At 41.4% G+C, this 21,592-nt stretch overlaps 1 protein-coding gene across 3 annotated transcripts; it reads right to left on the bottom strand.

The window, feature by feature from the left end:
• Positions 1–780: 780 nt before the first annotated feature.
• dglucy (D-glutamate cyclase) lies at positions 781–21,046 on the bottom strand. Of its 3 annotated transcripts, none has more exons than XM_067613792.1 (16): positions 20,919–21,046; positions 19,876–19,981; positions 19,199–19,281; positions 13,379–13,532; positions 12,398–12,484; positions 10,853–11,012; positions 10,137–10,287; positions 9,927–10,049; positions 9,446–9,688; positions 7,529–7,646; positions 6,900–7,042; positions 6,619–6,718; positions 5,857–6,005; positions 5,395–5,514; positions 3,633–3,793; positions 781–3,426 (listed from the first exon to the last, which is right to left on the bottom strand). In XM_067613792.1, the coding sequence occupies exons 3-16, from the start codon at positions 19,272–19,274 to the stop codon at positions 3,262–3,264; spliced, it is 1,950 nt and encodes a 649-aa protein (XP_067469893.1). In that variant the 5' UTR covers positions 19,275–19,281; positions 19,876–19,981; positions 20,919–21,046; the 3' UTR covers positions 781–3,261. The 3 variants fall into 3 exon arrangements, with proteins under 3 accessions (XP_067469893.1, XP_067469894.1, XP_067469892.1); XM_067613793.1 differs by lacking the exon at positions 20,919–21,046 and adding an exon at positions 20,175–20,558; XM_067613791.1 differs by lacking the exons at positions 19,199–19,281; positions 19,876–19,981; positions 20,919–21,046 and adding an exon at positions 14,979–15,247.
• Between the last annotated feature and the right edge of the window lie 546 nt (positions 21,047–21,592).

Below are 21,592 nucleotides of genomic sequence, written 5' to 3' on the forward strand. Positions count from 1 at the left end.
TCAGAGTTAGTGTTAAGTATGCATTTGGGACTCAGCGTAAGAGTCCAAAGCTGGCTAGCAGTGCTAGGTGCTAGATGCTAACGCCAGCATGCTAACATGCTCCTAACATTGCCGATGTTTAGTAGGTATATCACCATCTTAGTTTAGCACTAAAGACAAAGCACAGCTGATGTTGCTGCAAATGTCATTAAATTCATCAGGTATGTTTAAAAACCAAAGTATCAGACAAATTGTTATTATTATTTTTGGCATGTTATGCCTTTATTACAGCAACAGTTGAGAGACGGCAGGAAGCAAGGGGAATGACATGCAACAAAGGTCCACTGCTGGAATCGAGCCACAGACGTTGCAGTTATGTGGCATGCGTGTTAAGAAGTAGGCTACCAGAGCACAACATTTTAATTTGTCCATACAAATACTGATAAAAAAATCAGGGGATCATCAAAGTTATTATGAGTCATCTTGAGGGATACATGAATGTCTATATCACATGTTGTAGCAATCCATCCATAGATCATTATTTCACTAAAAAGCCAAATTATGTCAACGTCACGGTGCCGCTAGAGGTAAAGGAGGATCAACAAAGTCAGTAGGATTCATCCTCTGGGGAACACGAATGTTTGTATGAAATTTTATGTCAATCCATCAAATAGTTGTTGAGATATTTATGGACCAAAGTGGTGAACAGACAGACTGACAGAGTGACTTTGCCACTCATAGAGCCATGCTGCTAGCATGGCTAAAAGTAAACAAAACAACATTTATTAGACACACTTCATGTCAGTGGCAATACTGTTTATTTACATTACATTCAATCTGAACAAAAATAATAATCATTTTACAACAATGTTTAATCATCATTGAAAGTCTGAATACATAAACAAATTCAAAAGCAAATCATCTCATAAACAGCTGCATCATAAGCATCTATTTCATTGAATCACTCTGTAACTTCCAGTAGTAATCCTTTTTTTTCTGAATAATTGCTCATTTTCATCATAATGTGTGACAGATATTTCAGTTTCTTCTATTGGGGGTGAAAAGTTTGCTTTTAAGAACTGACACAATGCCAAATAAGCATTCTTCAGTTTTTCTAACACTGAAAAACTGCTCAGAAGATCAAAAGTTGCAGAATGTTGCAGTCATATATTAAAACATTAAAAACTAAAACTAAAAGACAGAACATGAGAACAGTTTAGGGCATTGTAGATGCTGATTATACAGCATATACTTGTGTTTGAGTACCAGACAGTCCCAGTATGTTGCAAATGCTACAAGAAAATGCCAAAACAGAAGTGTGTTTGGGGTTGTGTGTTGGAATGTGTGAGTTATCTAGACGGATTCATTTTTGCATGCAGAGCCTATTGTCAGATTTATACATGTGAAGATGATGGTCACATATTAATGAGAATTTGAAGTTAGGATCCAAACTGTTAAGCAGTGTGTGGAATGTGTTCAGTTCAACTATCTCTGCATCCCAAAGGGCCTCCACATCCATCAGGAGTGTATCCAGAATATGTCTTGATATTGTTAAAATGCATTTTTGTCTGTATTTAGGAGAAACTGTGTGGAAAGCAGCTTTGTGCAGTTAAGTTCTCTGTCTGCTTGCTAATTAATTCCTTTGATCCATCTCTAGTGTTTAATACCAGAGAGACAAGGTGAAGGCTGAAATCACTGTGTGGACATTTAATGTACATGTTACATTTATAATTCTATACTTTGTCTGCTGTAATGTTCAGTCATGCTGCTGCTGTTCCTGAGGAGGCCTCACAGAAGAATGCATTGTTGTGTGATGGATAAATGAAGCCTTTCACACACTTTAATTTGTTCTTTTTTGAAATACTGGGACCTTTGCTTAGTTATGCAAACATAACTTCACATTATCGGTAGCATCCTTCCCCTTTTCTGATTGCATTATGTCTTGATTGTCGTATCTTAAGCCATACTCTCATTGTGAGAAACATCTACTGAGAATTGACTGAGTCCGACATAGAGACAGCTTAGATGATGACGTAAATCACCACTTTTCGAAACTCCTGAACCTCAAGAGCTGCTCTGTAAACTACATGTTGTAGATATGCAGTATAATTAGAACAATTCTCCATGGTATATTTCTTCCCTCTTAAACTGATTTTGCTGGATAGTTCAGGAAAAATGTGATGATTCCACAACAGGCAGCATGTTTTTCCAGTTTGAACTCTGGTAGCAAAGGCCAATAGCAGCCCAGTGAGTAGTGTGCTCATCCAACACATATAAACGATGCGCACACTCTGCCCAAAAAAAACATGCATACCTGATTTCCCACACATAAACTAGTATTCATAAAAGAGGAATGTGTGTTTACATTGCGTGCTCCTCATACATAGTTCAGACCAGGCGTGTTTGATAGGTGGAGATGGTAATATAAGGCAAGAGTGAGCAGTGGTAGTGTTTCGCTATTGTTTCGCTGCAGTTACGTTCTAAAGCACAAATAAACTCACCCCCACCTCCGCACAACCCTGCAGGAAGGTGCTGCACTGCCGGATTTTGTGTGAATGCAGGCGAAGCGCACGCTTATCCTGTCAGCTGTGGCCTCTCTGCTCTGCGTGTGTGTGTGTTGGTCAAACAGACACCAGAGGTCATATGCTTTTAACAATGATGAATAATAACACTCCTTTTTTTTTTTTTTTGCTCCCTCTTTTCACTGACAGGTCTAACGAGCAGACGGATCACTGACATGCCTGTCTACTGTGCATCCATTTATGGCTGACTTTGGGAGTGGAATTTTTTTATTTTTAAATATTTCTATTCTTGTAGATATCAAAATAGTATCAGAGCTCTGATTTATTCATTACTGAGGCAGCAGCGAGCCCCACTGAGGAAAGAGGGATAGCTTTACTTGAATCTACTTTGCTTTGTCACTGGTTGTCATGGAAAACGGGGGTGAACAGTAACCAAGGCAGCATCTAAAATCACTCACACAGTCTCACGCACACCCACTCACACACTCACACACTCACACACACACACACACACACACACACAGAGCTCTATTTTTATTCTCTTACTTCCTTTGCAATCTGAATGGACAGGAAACAAACTTTCACCCACTGGCACATTGATTATTTGTGTGTCTGCTTGGGTGTGTTTCTCTGGCATGTGTTAAATGAGCATTCACATCTAATTGGCTTCAGTCATCTTACTGATTAGTATTAAGGTAACGCTAACACTCTCTCACAGATGGAGAATTGTACTGCTTCTAAAAAACACCGCTGCGAATGGTCATGAAGGGTTACAAGTGGCCGAGCCTACAGTGACCTCCACTAGTCTGGTTATGATGTCTGAGTGTGTGGGGTGAAAGGTCAAACCATCCACCTCCATGGCCAGATGAGCAGTTACCCCACTTCGTATCCCAAAACGCACCAGAGTGGACAGGATAGACTCCTCCTAGAGGAGAGAGAGAGAGAGCGAGAGAGAGAGAGAGAGAGAGAGAGAGAGAGAGAGTGAGTCAGCAGAAAACCATAAAAACCCCAATGTGAATGAAGAGGAAATCAGAAAGCAGCAGCAATTCCTGAAAAGAGAATGTTCAGAGAATGTGTGTGTGTGTTGTGTGTGTGCATGTGTGTGTTGTGTGTTGTGTGTGTGTGTGTCACCTTATCCACAGATGGCAGGTTAGCAGTCCAGTCCTGGAGCTGTTCTTGGGGAGATGTGTGTTCCAGTCCCAGTCCTTTCTTTAGGTATCTCTGGTGGGAGGGGCAGGTGTGGAGCAGGTAGAGCCCACAGGCCACAGCATATCCTCCCCAGTTAGACACTCCTGCAGGAGGGAGGGAGGAGGTTAGAGTGGGAGAACACAGGCCCTATTTACACCTGGCATTAACATGCGTCTTGAGTGATCTGATCACAAGTGGACAGCATTGAGGACACACATGCTCAGACCACATTTGGAGGTGGTCTGGGCCGCATGTGACCACATTCATTCAGCAGTGTGAAGGCAAGGTGTCCTGAGCCACATTGAAGGACCACCTACTCAACCGACGTCCTCTATTTTCTGGCAGACTAGGCACAGGAAGTGCACTGCTGCCAAAGCTGTTCAACTTGTTTGATAAGAAGATAAACAAATGCATTATTTTGTTTTTCTGTTTTTGATGTGAATTAAGAAAAATTAAATCCACCTCCCGTTTCCCCCTCGTTTTTCCCATTCCCCTAACCTGTTTTCCTCTTCAAAACGGCAATTGGAATAGAAATTAAACCAAAACCAGAAAAGAACTTGTTTTTCATTTGTCTGTCTAAAAAAATATTTCAGAAGCTGAATGTTGCTGGATAGTTTCCTCTGTCATGTCAAGTTCATAACTACAGTTTAGTTTTGTTGCGCTGCTCGACATAATGAGCTCAGGCTTTATCAGGAGGACGGCTGCTTTACTCTAAACAGCATGAACCTGTACTGTGTATGTGTGTAACATGTGCGTACATGCGCACAGCATCTTTCAATGTAGAGATGCAGCTGCGGGGAGATTGTTGCATATAACTCTATATTTATATATATATATATATATATATATATATATATATATATATATATATGTTCAGATATGGCACTAGAGCAAGTTAAAAACAACAACACATTTGGTCTTTGCAAATGGAAATGGTGTATGTGTTTATTTTCGTATTGAACATGGAAGTGACATCTGATCACAAGTGGTCACTCAAGACACATGTGGAGATGTGATAATGCGAGGTGTGAACAGACCCACAGGTACTGAGGAGACTGGCAAATCCTGAGCTCTGCTGAATGTTAAGCATTCTTAAAACTCTTGATCAATGTGATCATGGTCATCAGCCGGGGTTGACAACATGTATTTTAGCATATATTAGTGCACACTTTTTGCAATATTTTTTTTATATAATTGTAATGAATAGCAAGAATTGTATTGACAACCTTATCTGGGTGAAAGGAAATGTGAGTTTGGTGAGTGATAACTAAAAAAATTGCATGCTGATCAAAAAACATTTTAGTACTTGGTTCCTTTTTTTCACCCAAATGATATTACATGTAGGGTCATTGACGTAGTTTGGGTTCAATGATAAAATGTCCTTCACAGACACAGTGAGGTGAACTTGAATGTCCCCATTCTCACACTGCAAGTAGTTTCGTAATGTCTCTATACCAGGGAGAATGCATCACTGGGTCAGAAAGCTGCTCATTTCCTCTTTTTACTTCTCCATTTCTGCAGATAAGATGGCAAAACGGTTAAAAGCATGTGCAGATGATTTTTTGACTTTTGGTCTCTGACGTGGACTTTCTTAGACAAGACAGTGATGCTGGAGAAACCCCTCACTACCGGTTTCACTTCTCTCATAGTGTGTTCACTGTGAATGCTTGATATGCAGTGTGTGTATGATTGTTAAGTAGCATACCAGCAGTGACAGCGTAGTCAGCAGGAACAACACAGGCTACGAGACTCCCGTTGGGCATCAGGCTCTTCACCTTCTCCTTCACTTTACCCATCCCCAACTCATTACCACCATCACCGATTCCTACAGAGAGATGGAGAACCACGTTTCTCTTTTCATTCAACTTCAAATACATTAATATTAATATTAATAACTAATATTAATAACTAACTCCACCTAATGGAGACCATTAATAATTTTTGCTATTTGTCTGCTGCAGCATTATTTTAAAATAGCATCTTGTTATTTGATCAATGATTTAAACATCTATTGGCTGTCATAATTCTGATCTGCAGTGTTTAAATCAAGTTTTCATGGAGATAAAACGGTTTGTTTTTGTTTGACTGTTGGAATTTTGCTTACAACTTGCATCTCTGAGCCACAGCAGTAACAGATTCAACTACACGTGCAGTGTGTGTTGACTACCTGTAGTAGTGATTCCTGCTATATCTTTGGCAGCAATAAACAGGTCATCAATTGGATCCACCATATGTTTAATGTTTACTCCTCTCATGTTGTAGTAATTTCCATCTCCAGCTCGTCCACTGCGCTCTATCGCCACAAGGTGGTCATACCTGGTATTAAACATCATAAGCACATGATAATTTAATAATCTATAGAATATGATTTTGTTTTTTTTTTTTTTTTTTTACATATTCTTGCAATAAAATGACTCCTGGCCTGTTGCATTAACACCACCTGCTTGTCTGCCTGTCTGGCGGATTTAGGAACAGTGAGCTTGGCAGGAGACACACTACTGTACAAAAATCAATAGCTTGTGAAAATAGTACTGAACATTACAGACTCACTTAGTGACACCTCCCAGGAGCATCCAGTATAACGCAGTGTAACTGAATACAGACTCAATAAAAATGGAGACTTTCTTTCAACATGTCCTGTGTGTTTTTATGGTCTAAATTCTTGCTGATTTCTGTTTAGATGTATTTGTAAAATGTGCATATGTCTGGAATAATGACACCAACACCGACTCAACTAGAAAATCAAGGAGGAGGAGCACCTAGTGGCTCTCCAGATGTGACAGGACCACCAAACCCTCCATTATTTCTCCATACCTTATAATACCACTCTGTAGTTGGACACCAACAAAAAATTAGTTCCATTAACAGGCTAAAACTAATTTAGTGTGTCGTCAGCCTTACTGGTGACACATATCATAGGTCAGCTGACCTGGGCTTTCTGGGATCTCCGTGGTGACATAGAAAGTGCAGTGCAGAGTCTGGGCCGCTGTCTTCAAAGGTGACCAGTGGAATTGTATTTTTCAGCACACCTGAGGGTGGAATTAAAGCTGTATTGTCATTCTCTTTAAAAACAACACTAACCGATGTAATATGAAGAGAAGTGAAGCGGAATAATGAAATTCTTTCAGTCGTGTTAGCAGCTCCTGGGTGCAGGCTGACGTTATTTTTTCACAGCAGGTTTCCCAGACTTGAATTAAAACTCTCTCCCACCTGTCCTCACAGCTTCATCAATGATGGCCTGGTTCATCTCCAGGGCTCTCCTGTCTGTCACTATCGTCACCTGCTTCCCCAGGGACAGCAGCATGGTCGCCATGGCGATAGCTCCAGGTGGGCCGTCTGTCTCGTCAGGAGGGCTAAAAGAAACAAACAGTATTTTATGTTTTCCAGGGACAGGTTCAGACCCAGAGTAATGTGTGACACTGTTTTCTATTCATGCTGATGTGACAGTTGAGTGTGTTTTCTATCTCTGGTACCAGGTAAACCATGACAGACTTGCTGCTTTTTTCTCTGCTGCTGCAGATGTAACACATCTCATTGTTTATGGTTCTCCATGAGGTGCTGCACCTAATCTCCCTGCTCTCACTTTTGGCTAGAGTAAAGATAAGTTCTGCTAGTATCTAGGATTGATACATAGCAGAACACTGGTGCCAAACAAGTCACATACTGAATAATTAACTATGTAACAAAGCTTTTCAGCAGAGTATATTGAGCTGTACACTAGTGTGTGGATGGATTATGGTAATGTGTGGTGAGAAAAAACTAATAAGAGTTTCAGAAGAACTGGATAACAATGAGTAATTGTACCTTTGTCTGAAGTGTATGTGTGTATGTGCGTGTACCTGTGCATGTAGTGTGTGGGGAAACCAGTTGTTATGGCGACAGAGGAGGAGTGGGAGAGTGCCAGGCAGGAGTGTAGAAGTTCATCCTGAACAAATAAAGCTCTGATCCCTCGTTGACCTGTTTGACAGAGAGTGACAAACTCAAATCCATCTCGTGCCAGCCTGGTGCTCACCTCAAGATGAAGAGGAGCATTTAGTGGTTCCCCAGAAGAGACAGGACCACCAAACCATAAGGACCCTCAGAATGTAAGTTTAAGGGTGAGAAACTCTTGGTGGTTGGACACCATCAAACAACTTGACTACATTTTTTGGTGATATTTTTAACACATTTTCTTACATCCTACATCCTTTAGATTTCCTGGCTTTATAATTTACTATTTAGCATAGACCATTTTATATCAAATTATATTGTTTTATAATCGCTGCTTCTGCATTTCTACCAGCTAAAGCAGCAGAGAAGTTGTTTTCCAAATTGCATACCCAGCAGCTCCATTAGTGCCAGTTCAATCAATTTTATTGAAGTTATGACTGATATACTGTTTCATGCCCAAATGTAATTGCCACAAATGCAATACAAGCAAGAATACTGACACAATGTTTAGGCACTGCCTAGTGTACTTTAGGAACGCTGCCAGATAATCCATCATCCCCTTCATTTATCTGTCTTCATCTCCACCCTGTCTTTCTCTTGTCCTTCTCCTGTGGTTCTGTGTCATTTCTTTCACTCCCTGTATTTTCCCTCTGATAGCTTTTACACTCCAAGATGCCTTAAATCAATTTCTATAAACTTAAGAAATCTAACAATGTTTATATCTAGTTTACTTTATGTTTTCTTATTCAGCCTTTATAAGCAGTATATAAAATGTATATAAGGCCATTTTACATGTTTATTAAAAGTAGAGTCAGTGATTCTTGAGAAGGATTGTTCACTTTTTGTCAAATTCAGCAAATGTCTCCTCATGGTCTGCTAGCTGTCTGTTCTGTGTTCATACACAGCCCTGGCTCTGTAAATGGGAAACAAACAAAGTGGCTCGAAGCGAGCCATACCACACTAATCCAGCCAGTTGCATTCGTGCTTATGCAAAAGACAGGGGGAAGTCATCAGATCAGCTTTCTGTGTGAGGACATGACAGTATCCTGTCTCCAGCACCCATTGAATGGTGGGAGAGGGCAGGTGAACTGGAGAGAGAGAGAGGCTCTGTCCAATTCACATAGAAAGTGTTTTCTCACAGAACAGATAAACTTCCATTTTATTAAATGTATCAATCCACACTGAATCCCAGACAGTCTCACAGAGGCCTCCTGTGTTTTTTACACTCTGAGTCTGTTTCTGTCACATTTAGTGAAGTGTAATCTGAGCAGGCAGCTGTTTAAAATCACACAAATATCCCGCTGTATATATGTTTTCAACTTATTAACTGTATCAAGCCGACATGCAAACTTTTTTGATTCAGTAAATCTGTGCTGTCAGTCAGTCTGGTGAAGGTAGTTTGTGCGGCTGCTGTCCTCTCAGCTCTCCAGGAGCTGCAGCTGACAGACGGCTGCTTCTGTGGACAGAGACGATGAACGCAGGTCGAGTGAGAAGTGGGGAGGCTGCAGAGAGGTGGAGAGTGTGGATGGACTGTTGTGCCCACATGGGACAATTTTCTTTCCGTTTGTGTGAGAGGAACAGAAGTGACTCTACCTTTAATAATCAAGTAGGTAGTAGACCTCTGGATGTTATATCACATAAACAACGCTCCACTACGAATGTGCAATAAATAAATAATAAACTATTTCACTGCTGAAATATGAAGACGCAGCTGCTGCACCAAACATTTCACATGTGAACCCAAATGAGAAAAGCAATGGAATAAGCAATAAACTGCATTTGAACCAACAAGTAATGGATCTGCACCCGAGTGGTTAACCAAGTACCTGGGTCCTCTCCAATAATCGTCTCCAGCTGCCTGATCTTTGCCACGGCCTTCTGAGATGCCAGGCTGTACAACAAGGGATTGTGGGATACAAGGAAGCAGAGGGGGGTCAACTCAGGACAGAAGTTTGTGGCTAGAGGGTCCACGCTGTCAGGGGGAGGAGTTATGGGGGAAGAAGCGGAGGAGTCTGGGAGGTCAGTCAGGAACATACAGCCTGGTGAATGACTGAACGCCAAAGAAGGCTCTGGAAAGAGACAGAAGATAATGCTGGTCAAATCACTCCATAGACATTTAGATTCTTGAAAATAACTCAATTTGGACCTGACTGTCTGAGTTATATGGGAATGTTGAAGTTAACTGTATCTCAGATAAAAGTAGAAGCTCAAACTTCAATCATGGGGTCTAAACAGTTTCAAAGAAGTCACAGTAGCTCTTGTAATTATTACAAAGTGACACCACAATTAGACAATCATAATGCTCACTGCTGCTGAGTATTGCTTCTATAGCAGTCACTCCACAGGCCCAGAAGACTGTGACATCCCCAGGCTGCAGCTCAACTCGCTCCCCATAGTCTGGTCTGGACAGGTCCTGTATGCCTAGCAGAGCTACACACACAGATAATACCAATCTTTACATGTACTGGTGAGTTAAAGTGGTTATCCTGCATTCACTGTATGTGTCTGTGTGTTTACCTGGGTCTCCTATGTGTACAGGAGCTCCATGTGCTAGCGGATTGAGGTGAGTAACCTCCACTGCTGCATCCAGCAGGCCAGCTGGAACAGGACGCATAGTGACCACTAGAGGGCAGCTGAACGCTCCTGCTGGAATACAGGGAACTGAAGTCTGCACACACACACACACACACACACACACACACAAACACACAAGTATTGTGGAGTGCAATATAGAACCAATGAAATGCTGATCAAAAGTGACAAAGACAATGAAGCCAAGACATAAAAATGGTTCCGTTGTCCAAATGCTTACAGAGACCACTGTGTGTTCACACCATAGACATTTACATTTTACATTTATTCATTTGGCAGACACTGTGAGACAAAAAGTTTAGGTGCCTACATCACATTCACAACATTGTGACGCATCTAACCATTTGGCCAAGAACCACAAGTACATTTGACTGAACATTTAAAGTTATATACATGCATTGAATGAATGCAGTCAACCTTTATTTTTATTTTTGTGAATCCTAGCAGTGAGAGATCATCCCTCATCATGCTCTATAATGCTGCTTCATGAAACATGATCATCTGTATTTGGTCCATTAAAACCCAGTCCTACTGTAGCTTCCTGCAACTATTGTATATCCCATCATTTTTCTTTTCAAAACATCAAAGCAACAAGGAGGGGAAAAGAGGCATGAGGACCTTAGAGGACATTTGCACCATACCCTGTACATGCTGATGTTTCTGCCCTGCTCCACGTTCCTGACAGGGACTCCAGCTTTCTTCAGTCTGCCTTCGAAGCCAAAACTGCAGCCCAGATAGAAACACACCATGTCTGACCACTGGCCATGATGCACGGCCAGCTGCTCCGATGCAGTCCTGGAGCTGAATAACAAGGAGAGGTGAGGCTGGTAGAATCACATAGTCAGGTCAATAGATATTGTAATTTTCTATGTAATTAATAATAACTGTTAAATACTGAGAATGCAAAGAGTGAAGTCTGAATGAATGGACATGCAGGGGTCAGAGTCTGGTCTACAGTGACAGGCCAACTCATAAACAATCTACTGTCTACAGATGATGGTGCTGTTTTGTGAATACACAGTATTGATATTAGGGACAAATTCTTAAAACATGATTCTCACAACATGATTAGCTATGGTCGCCTAATTTCAGTTATACATGTGTATTTTCACATGATGACCTTCAACAACATGTGAAGGCACTTTTCTGCTTGGTAATCCATCCTTGCCTCCTGGACTCGATACTGTTTCATACAACTGCCAATACAAGACCTTAATTTCAGTACCAGTATGAAAACTATACTGTGTTTTTATACCATGCTTTGAGATACACAAATATGTTTTTCTGCAAAACCTTTTTGCATTTAACAAAAGAAGTCAAACTTTTTAAATGTTAAAGAAATAGACATTAAACATTTAGACGAGACATTTTGGACTCAATTCAATAGACTCAACCTTTTAGGAAATACACTTATTCTCTTTCTTGCTAAGAATTAGATGAGAAGATCAATACCACTCTCATATCTATTCAATATAAGGCTACAGCCAGCGGCCAGTTAGCCTAGCTTAGCATTCAGACAGGAAGCAGGGGCTAGCCAGTTTCTGTACAAAGGTAACAAAATCTGTCTACCAGCATCTCTTAGGTTAACTAATTGGAAGTCTTGTTGTCACAGTAATGTTGATAGGAAATTCACTGCTCTTGGCCAAGAAATAGTTTGGCACAGAACCCCCGCAAAACCACAAATTTTTGTTTTTACACCTTTTTATGACAGTTTTTGGACAGATCAAACAAACAAGGTGAAACTGCTAAGCTAAGTTAAATGGCTGCTGATGATAGCCTCACATTTAACGGACAGATATAGATTGATACCAATCTTCTCATCTAACTCTCAATAAGAAAATGAATAAGATTTTGGTCAATATTAAAAATGATGGTCTGATTCCCAGCCCTAAGGCCTCCTCTGAATTCCTTTGATGCTCTCTTTGGTGTTTTTTTCCTAATTATTATCCGAATCACAGCTATATTATGTAGCCTAACTACCATTCTTATGTATAAGATTTGAACCCAGTCATGACTGGGGGAGAGATTGTTTTGTTGCTGTTATCTTTCTGGGTGACCTGAGTTTATCCAGGTACAAATATAACAGAATGTTATATCCCATTTAGTTATCTTGTTTAAGCTCTTCACATCACAGCTCTCTCTGTGTTTGAACTGTATCAAACTGCTTTCTGTGTTTGTTAAGCTACCTTGGTTGAGAGCTGTAATTCTGCAGACTGGAGACCGTTTTCACCAGGCGACCCTCCTGATACACACAGTACTGAGAGATATCTGTCCTGAAGACACAAAAAAACACAAACAAATACAAAAATCACGTGTCATGTCGAGGTGTCTTGCTTACTTTACATATAAAGTGAACAGAAATAAAGGAAAAATGCAACAAATGGTACAATTCCTGAGGAAATACATACATATTCATCCACAAAATAAGTTTTCATATTTAATTTTGTGGGATGTACATAAATAATACAAGAACATTCAAGTATGCCCTCTAAATAACTGAGATGAAACATGAGAATATTTACATCTGCACATATACAACTTTACCCTTAATACTGAATCCAGTACCTCAACTCACGGTATCTGCTGATACTGATTGACAATTCAGTACCAACACACTTTCTCCCCAATTTAAAATCTATCTCACTGAGTGAAACTCACTGGGATCAGTTTCATGTAGGGTAACAAGAGGGATTGCTGAATCCCACAGCCCTGAATTTCATAATGACATTGACAAAAAAAATGCATTGAATGTGGAGATAGATAATACAGAAAATCACCAGCATTATCCTTTAAGTAAAAAGCTACCCTGCACTTCTATCTGCATAGAGCAGTGTGCTAAGTGGTTTATTACGAGGGTTATCTTAAGGTTTTATGTGTAACTGGTTTATCTTTAAACCACACAGGTGCTCCATGCATATTGGTAAAAAATCTAATAACTGCATATAAACACACTTGCGAGACACCAATAAAAGAGCTACTGTAATAGAGGGGGAGGGGTGAACCAAAACTGAGTTGATGTGAAACCTGCGGACATCTGTTTGTATAGAGGTGAATCATTCTAATCTCTTTGGAAAATCATTCATGACGAGGAGGAATGAACATAAATAGATAATGGCTGCCTATGGGATGCTTGCTCAGTGTGCTGTGTATGTATGTGTATGTGTTACCTTATGTCAGCAAGTTTAGCCAGAGGTGGACAAGAGGTCTCTCCTGATTGGCTGCGATAAAGGAGTGGCAGGGGAGCGGGATTACTGCGACAGAACGCCTCAAAGTCATTGGCCAGATGATTGGGCAGGATGACTACGTTAGCCTGCTGGTATCCTGACACACAAACACACACACACACACACACACATATAGATATTTTAAAATACTAGATACTTAAAATGAAAGAACACTACTCTGCTGCGAGTAACAATCTGTGTTCTGGTATGTTTTTTCCACAAAAAGTTCCATTATGTAGTTAAAACGTCCTAAAAATTAGATCTACTCCTTCACCCTCATTGAAAAATCCAGAATCTATCAATATGCAAATATTGTTCATTTCAAAAGTTTAACTGCTGGACACAAGATGTCTCCTACTTCACTGTAAAGTCCATTCTCAGTGTTTGTGCACTGGAGGCTTCAGGTTTACACATCATATACAGTAGGTCATACAGCATAAGTTGCATATTTGACCATGATTGGCTTCCAAACTACTTGTGATGTCACAAATCATCATACTACGTACAAGTATTTAACCCAGATATAAAAGAAGCACAGAGAAACTTTCCTGCATCAGCAGATGAATGTGAATCATTCAGCACAGTGAAGCTCAAACATCCAAGTGAAGGAACGATAAGAAAAACATGTTTGAGTGGAGGGAGACTTTAAAAAACTGGTTTTACATAATCTGAGGTTTCAGTTGATTGCCACAAACAATCTGCATGGTCCTGGTGTCACCTGCAGCACTTTGGGTGGCACACTGAGCTTTATTTTGACCACACAAGTATAACGGCAAGTGCAGCGTGGTAGGTTTTAGGTGCACGGACTGTGTGGACGTCTCCAGGTGCACCTGCTATTTTGGTTCATGTATGTGTAGCAGTGCAACATGCAAAAGGGCTGGGTGAAGGTGAATATAGATCAGTGGGTGTGGTAATTATTAAATACTCTCTCAGCTGGTCACATCACTGCTCTCATATCTCTGACACACTTGTGGCAATCACAGTTAAATGTGATAACGTCGGCTCAACAAACGGAAAGCTTTTCTTCAGGAAATGTCTGAACGGCCGTGCGTAACGGCACTGCGCTCTAACCCGGCACTTCTCTAATCAGAGGCTGTGGATTTATCAACATATCAGTCCTGCTTCCTTCAGATGCTGCAGGGATTTAATGAACTGAAGGAGAAGCTTCTCAGTATAAAGCAGCTATGGACAGCAGATCCTGTAAGAATCACTCACATTCATTACAGATTAATGCAGACTGATTTACTGACTTTGTTGATAAAATCACAGCAGCAGCACATTGATGCTGCGTCAGAAACAGATGTGGTTCTGAGACGTCTCTTTTCAGGACAACGTCTAGGATCAAATTTCAACCAAAATACAACTCTTTGTACTGCTTCATTTGAATGAACCTCCCATCTGTCTGCACCTCTCCTCCCACCTGTGCACCGTGCACTGGTCACCAAAATACCACACAGACACGCAAAGCAGGTTTCAAGGTCAGAAAAACACTAAACAGTTGGAGCGCTTCTTGCGCTGGCCGTTACGGCCCTCTGGTTCTTACCGTTAGCTAATCCAGTCGTGGTGCTGATTCTGTAATCCTCCTGTCTGATCAACAGCCTCAATTCAGCAGGACTCAGAGAATTCAAACGATCCGACTGCTCCATCACAGAACACACACACTTTTGTAACCTACTGTGACTACTACTATTCTACTCTTGGGACAAACTGCTGCAACCTTTTAAGGTTCTAGCCCTTGGCCCAAAACAGAGCCACAGACACAGGGGGTTGGGTCAATGCAAACTGCAGTGGCAGCCCCGCCGCCACTGTTACAGACCAGCTACAGCAACAGGTGATTGTAGTGGTGGAGAAGAACTTTGTTAAACATTTATATCAAATACTTGTTAGATGGAGCAGCTACACATCACTGATGATATAACAGAGGCAAACTCTGTCTACCAAAGGCTCTGGTCTGGTCTTACATGTTTCACTAGGGTTAATGTTCTCTTGAAGAAGAGATGGATGTGGTTAATCTTTGGAAAATGGAGCAGTAAAGAGAGAACTATTAACAGAGAGGAATATCTGTAGAGATGAAAGTGTTAAAAGTTCGACAGACACAAATCTATAGACAGAAATATAGCTTTATGAGAGGATTAGAGAGAGACAGTACAAACTTTGAGTCTGGCTTTCCAACTCCCTCACATACAATATCATAACCACTCTCCTTCCTTCTCTCCTTTATCTTTACTGTCTGTAAAATCATTTTTTAAGGCAATAAAGTAGCAATAAAAAATAAATGTAAGGGGACAATAAGGTGTAGGGCAGACAGGTGAAAGAATATGTAAAGTAGAACTCTGCTGCTGCTCTGTGGCTCAGCGGTGCTACTGCTCTGTGATGTGCACTGCTCAGCAGATATTACACTGGAAAAATGGCTTTCAGTTGAGGTCCTCATGCCACACGCAAAATAAAGGAATAATAACAGCAAGAAAATAAACAGCCAGGCTGTGATCACAACTTCTAAGACACTACAACAGGACACATATACTGCAGGATTTGATATTTTTCAGTCAATACTGCCCCACAGTGTCTTTATGGCTTCAAGTGTGTTCAAATACATTAAAGTTAGTGCAGATAGAACAGATAGGGACACATTTCAACACATCTTTTTTCCATTAAACTACAACTAGTTCTGACCTTGCATTGTGACTGGCTAACAGGCATTCTAATGTGTGTCAGTAACTCCCAATATTATGCCAATTACAGCCTACAGTATGTGCACCAACCATTCAAGGCTTTGTGATGTTGCATTACAAGAAAAGAGAGGATGACTGTAGGGTGACACAGACCACAAACGACTCTTGTGAATTTCTGGTGAGTATCATGCAGGAAGGTGCAGGATTATTTTATCAGATGACTTGTAAAATATACGTATTTTGATATTCTCACTGAGTCTCTATATTTTACATTTTCTATAAAAAAGATTTTTTTTCGTAGGCTCTCTAAAGCATGACAGCAAAAACTGACCAATGAACAAGAGAGACAGGAAACAGGAAAAACAAGAGTTAGTCAGGAAATGCTATGAGATCCAAACTGAAGGCTCAGGTCTGTTTAGACTGCAGTTTGGACACAATGTCTTTCTATCTTTCTACTGTTACAGTTTATATGTACAGGTGATACCACTAACACTTCCATACAATGTTCAAGAAAACTTACATACATGGAAACATATGAAATACTAGTCTATGTTGTTATGTTACAGTTATTATCTTCTGATAAATTAACAACTATAAACAGATTTTAAACAGGTAAATTTACTCCTAACAAATCAAAGCTTCAAAAATATATCAACAGTGCTTGCTTTAATAATGTAGTTATTATTATAACAAAGGTTCAGGAACAAGACCACGCCCCTCTCTCTCACTAAATTCAATCACCTGCGCTCACTAATTCAATCATCCGCGCATACCTATATAAGCGTGTCTAACGTGTCTAGCCCATGGATGTATGTGACGTCATCACAATGTAAAGTCTATGGGCCGAGTGGGAACTCGCGAGCGGGGCCAGCGGGGGAAACACTACTGCGCATATTTAGTGGGCCGCACAACGCGGAAGCAAACCTGGAAGCTAGAAACTTTTTTGGCGTATGCGCCAGGCAAGCAATTCCTATAGGACTGAATGGGCGCCATTTTTAGTCCGGTATCCAGCTCTTATAATACATCCATGGACTAACCCCTTTCTCTCCCGTTCATCTCAGTTCTCACACGACCTACGACATGCTTGCATAGCAAACGCTTACCTCCCGCCCGTGCTCCGTGATCCACATGGCTCTTTTCTTCTCTTTCTTCCGTCAGCCACCCCTGGTCCTGCTGTTACCTCAGTCACAGTCGCACCGAGCCACGGTGCTCCCTCTAATGGACCCATTCCATTTCCTCCTATTTTATCCCTGTTCTCCTCCCTTCCCCAACACCCAACTGTAATTTTTCTGTATTTTTAGCACCCCCTGTCGCCGGTCCCCTCGCTCCACCCGTCTTCAACGCCGTGCCCACCGGCACTTTCACTCCGGCCTCTGCCGACCGTCCTTCATCCCGCCACTGAACACTGTCTACAATTGTGCCATCATTTCTAACATCCATAGATGTTAAATGCCCTACACTATGCGCCGGCGGACCATCCTGGCCACCATGCCATCCACTTTCCCTCCCTTGGTTCATTCACGTTTTCCACCCAGTCCTCGAACCTCCTTCAGCCCACCCCTCGACCCTCCTTTATCCCACCACCATGCACGGTTTGCGATCATGCTGATCTCTCATACACCCATAAACATCACATGCCCAAAACCATGCTCCGACCGACCATCCCAATTGCCAGTTTGCCCGTTTTCTTATTCTTGGTCCATCTGCGGTTTCCAACCAGTCCTCGTCGCTCCTGCCTCCTTCCACTTGACCCTTCTTCACGCCACTTGTCAACCCTCATTCATCCCTCTGTATCCGACCATCATCCAGCTCTTTATGAACCTCCCAGCTCTCATCCTACCCCCTCATCCTCTGACGCCCCCAAGTGCTTTCTGAGACAACCGCACTACACAATTTCATGACATCCTGCTATGCTCAGACGCAGCAGTAGGTGGTTCGCCTCCGATCAGCCACCTGAACGCCCCCCCCATTTCCCCTGCTCTCTATGAACCATACCATGTCATCTTCGCAGCCCTTCTTTGGGGGCACGAGCGGTCTTCCAGTCATCCTTGTTCATACAGCCTACTACATCGTCGTCAAACATAATAAACTAGAAATTAAATCCTTGGCACCAGACTCAGATTCCCACCTGAAAGCCGGTCCCTCCATTTTCAGCTTCCATGCCTCCCACGGTCTTTCGTTCCCTTCACTCAACGTCCTGACCCTCTCCTGCTTCACCACCTTCGCCCGTTCCATTCTCAAGATTAAATCTTCCACAATACATGTCTACGTCAGCCGAACTAACATCTCCATAAAACTGTCCTCAGGGGCACCATACCTAGCCTTGTTTCAAGCACACTTCGGCATGTTATCTGTAAGTCCGAACCACATCTTATGCCAAACGTTCGCCCCTCACTCAGACTTCCTGGCCCACTACCAAACTCTCTGCACAGGCAACCTCCCCACATCAACAAAATCAGTCCACATTCCTAACCGTATTCTGGCCAATTCTTCCGCAGTGGAGCCGCTTCAACCGCTTCCAAATAAGAAATCCCAGACCACCTGTTAAAATTAAATAATAAAATTCTCGACTGCTAGTCTTCCCAAGATTCCATACCTTCCTCAGCGACATTCAAAGAGCCCATTCTCACTTAATCCAATGAAGTTAACTTTGGAGGATGACGAAGCAGAAAGCTCATTGAGACATGTCCCCCACCCTGAGTCTCGACCCCCGGGTTCCTAGACACTCCAGCCTCTTTGTGATTCCATTTGGTCCCCGGTCAACCCCATGCCATCGACCCCCTTCATCCCTCTCCTCGACCCCCATCCAGCCCACCATACTTTATCCTCGTCAAATCCTGAACCCTCTTGACAATCCAAATAAATTTTTAACTTTAACTTTTTATACCGTTCAAATGGCGTGGTCTTTGATAGTGAATCACTGACTATAACAGACAATCACATGGTAAATGGCTGAATTGATGGCAGCGAGCCACCAAGCTAGATTCTGTGATCAAAACCCGAATCCTGTGATTAGTGGACGACTCGCTCTACCTCCTGAGCTGCACACAAAGGGAAATTGTATTTATATTTGTATGTGTGTGTGTTTTACCTGAGTCCATAGCAGACATAGAGATACTCCTAAAGTATCTCAGGGAACATCTCACAGCTCTGACAGCAGTCAGCATGCTTCACCTAAAAATCAGCACACACACACACACACACACACACACACACACACACGCACACACACACACACACACACACACTTTAAATCAAACTCATTGTGGTTTTAACAGTACACGTGAGGTGATTCTGTACATAAACCACTCTTTCATTCGAAGAAAACAAACATATGACTGACCTACAAATGATGGTGCTGCACTTTCATGAGGGCGCTCTTTTTTAGGAAACTGTTTGACTTCAGTGAGACAGTGACCTCAGTCAAAATAGTGAGTTCAGTCTGTCGCTGGGTAAAACTGTTACATTGAGTTCAGTACAAAAGGCCTACACAGGCACTGTTTATGAGGCTCAGCACCATGTATTTGAGTTATCAATTCATGATTGTTTCTGTGGCCTTTGCCACATACTGTGTAACAAGGCTAAGTCGATAATGGTGCAGCAAGGGAAGCTGCACAGCTAAAAGCTATTTGGTCAGTGAGTATTCCAATCACATATTCAAGAGATGGATGGTATTGAAAGTGAGAAAATTTTGAAAAGTATGCTCACTGTGCTTTTTGTTGGCAAGACAACAACATATGAGTTCTGTGCTCAAGCAAAGTTCATTACCTGGAATATCTGGAAAAGTTGACTTTGACCACGGAGTTATTTATTCTCTTTCACATAAGTGGATGTGATCAGACTGAAAAGCTTGGATCGAACATCTTGAAGTCATCTGTGGATGCAAAGATGCTTTGATTAGGTCAGAAAAGAGTTATTAAAGCACATTGTAAATGGTGGACCAAAACTATACTGACAGTATATACTGACACAAGTTACTGTAAGTGTCATTAGGATTTGCTGAATGCTTATTTTTTATCACTTCCTCTCCCAGTGCAAATAAAACGAGGAACCAGGTGTGGATTCACCTGTGATTGTAAAAGGACTCCAAATGTCTTTCGTGGTGATAAAACTAAATACACCAACAGCAATGGAGTAGTATGTACTGTAGTTAGTGCAGATGATGTAGAGAGTGCCACTCTGACCTCAACAAACACCTGAATAGATAGATATACTGTACATTCATCCAATAGTTCATTAACAACACCGGCAAGTTAGCTTAGCCTACCAAAACATCTGTAATATTCCCAATATTTACAGTAATTTACAGTACAGAATAATGTCAGTTAGCAAAAAACTTGACATCTGGTATGCTACTACAGCTGTGTTATGTGATGACAGCACTTTACAAAGTCGCTGGTTATGACGTAGTTGTTTTGTTTGTTTGTTTCTTGTTGTTTTTTACTACGGTCAAGTCAGCCACCACTTCGAAAGTCACAGTCAAGCCAGCCACCACGTCATTTCTTTCTGCGCGCACTTGCGCTAATACGGAAATGAGGTTTTTCCACTTGGGATCCAACCCTAATATTATCAGTCGACTGTAAAGTAAATGAAACATGGAAATGAAAGCGACGGCAAACCGCGTTTTGTCGATAGACTATTCAGTTCCTCCAAGTGCAAAAACCTCATTACCGTAATAATGCAAATGTAAGCACAGAAAGAAATAACGTGGCGGCTGGCTTGACCGCAGTGTTTTTTCAGTGGCTTTTGAAGGTGGCTCGCTACCTTTTAACTGGGTCATATTTACAGCTAATGTTTATTCGTATTCTTACCTTTCTGTTTGTTATTTCAACGTTCTTTTGGAAAGTTAAAGATTTCTGTGCAGTCCAAACATGAATGTATAAACAGCCCAAAGAGCCGAAAATATCAATACTGTTAATAGTGTAACTGCGTACTGATATACGTATAGGAACAGACTTCCGGTCACCCTCCATAATAAGAGCCTATTATTGCCGAAGCTTAAAGGACAGGTTCACAATTTTTCAAGTCTGTCTTAAAACAACAGACAGGTGTCAATATGAACAGTGAAAGAAGTTTTCCTCGCTGTAATCATTCCTCCTGTTCATAGTGGCTATTAAAAGATCCCCTTCAAATGTGTTTTCAGTGTAAGCGATTGGGACCAAAATCCAGTGTGTCCACACAGTCATTTTGTGTAAAAATGCATTTAAAAGTTTATCTGAAGCTTATATGAGGCTTCAGCAGTCTGAGTTAGTCATATGAAGTGGATGTCTGCCACATTTTTAGCATCAAATTCCCTCTCTGTGTTTCCTCGGACAGTGTTTCTCTGTTGAGCTGCGGCGGAAGTATAGTAACAAAAAGAGGGACTTTGGCACTAAAAAGACTGTAACGTTGAAAGATAACTACTTGATTTGACTCATTTGGACGCTGAAGCTTCATATTAGCTTCAGATAAACTTTTAAATACATTTTTGCACAGAAGGAGGACT

This window comes from Thunnus thynnus, chromosome 16, assembly GCF_963924715.1.
Source record: "Thunnus thynnus chromosome 16, fThuThy2.1, whole genome shotgun sequence".
Lineage (NCBI taxonomy): Eukaryota > Metazoa > Chordata > Actinopteri > Scombriformes > Scombridae > Thunnus > Thunnus thynnus.

Coding starts and splice junctions, on each gene's coding strand:
- dglucy (XM_067613791.1), bottom strand. CDS start 15,081: ATGGAGCAGTCGGATCGTTTGAATTCTCTGAGTCCTGCTGAATTGAGG. Junction 12,485..13,378: donor GCTAAACTTGCTGACATAAG/GTAACACATACA, acceptor TTGTGTCTTCAG/GACAGATATCTCTCAGTACT. Junction 7,043..7,528: donor CCCACACACTACATGCACAG/GTACACGCACAT, acceptor TGTTTCTTTTAG/CCCTCCTGACGAGACAGACG.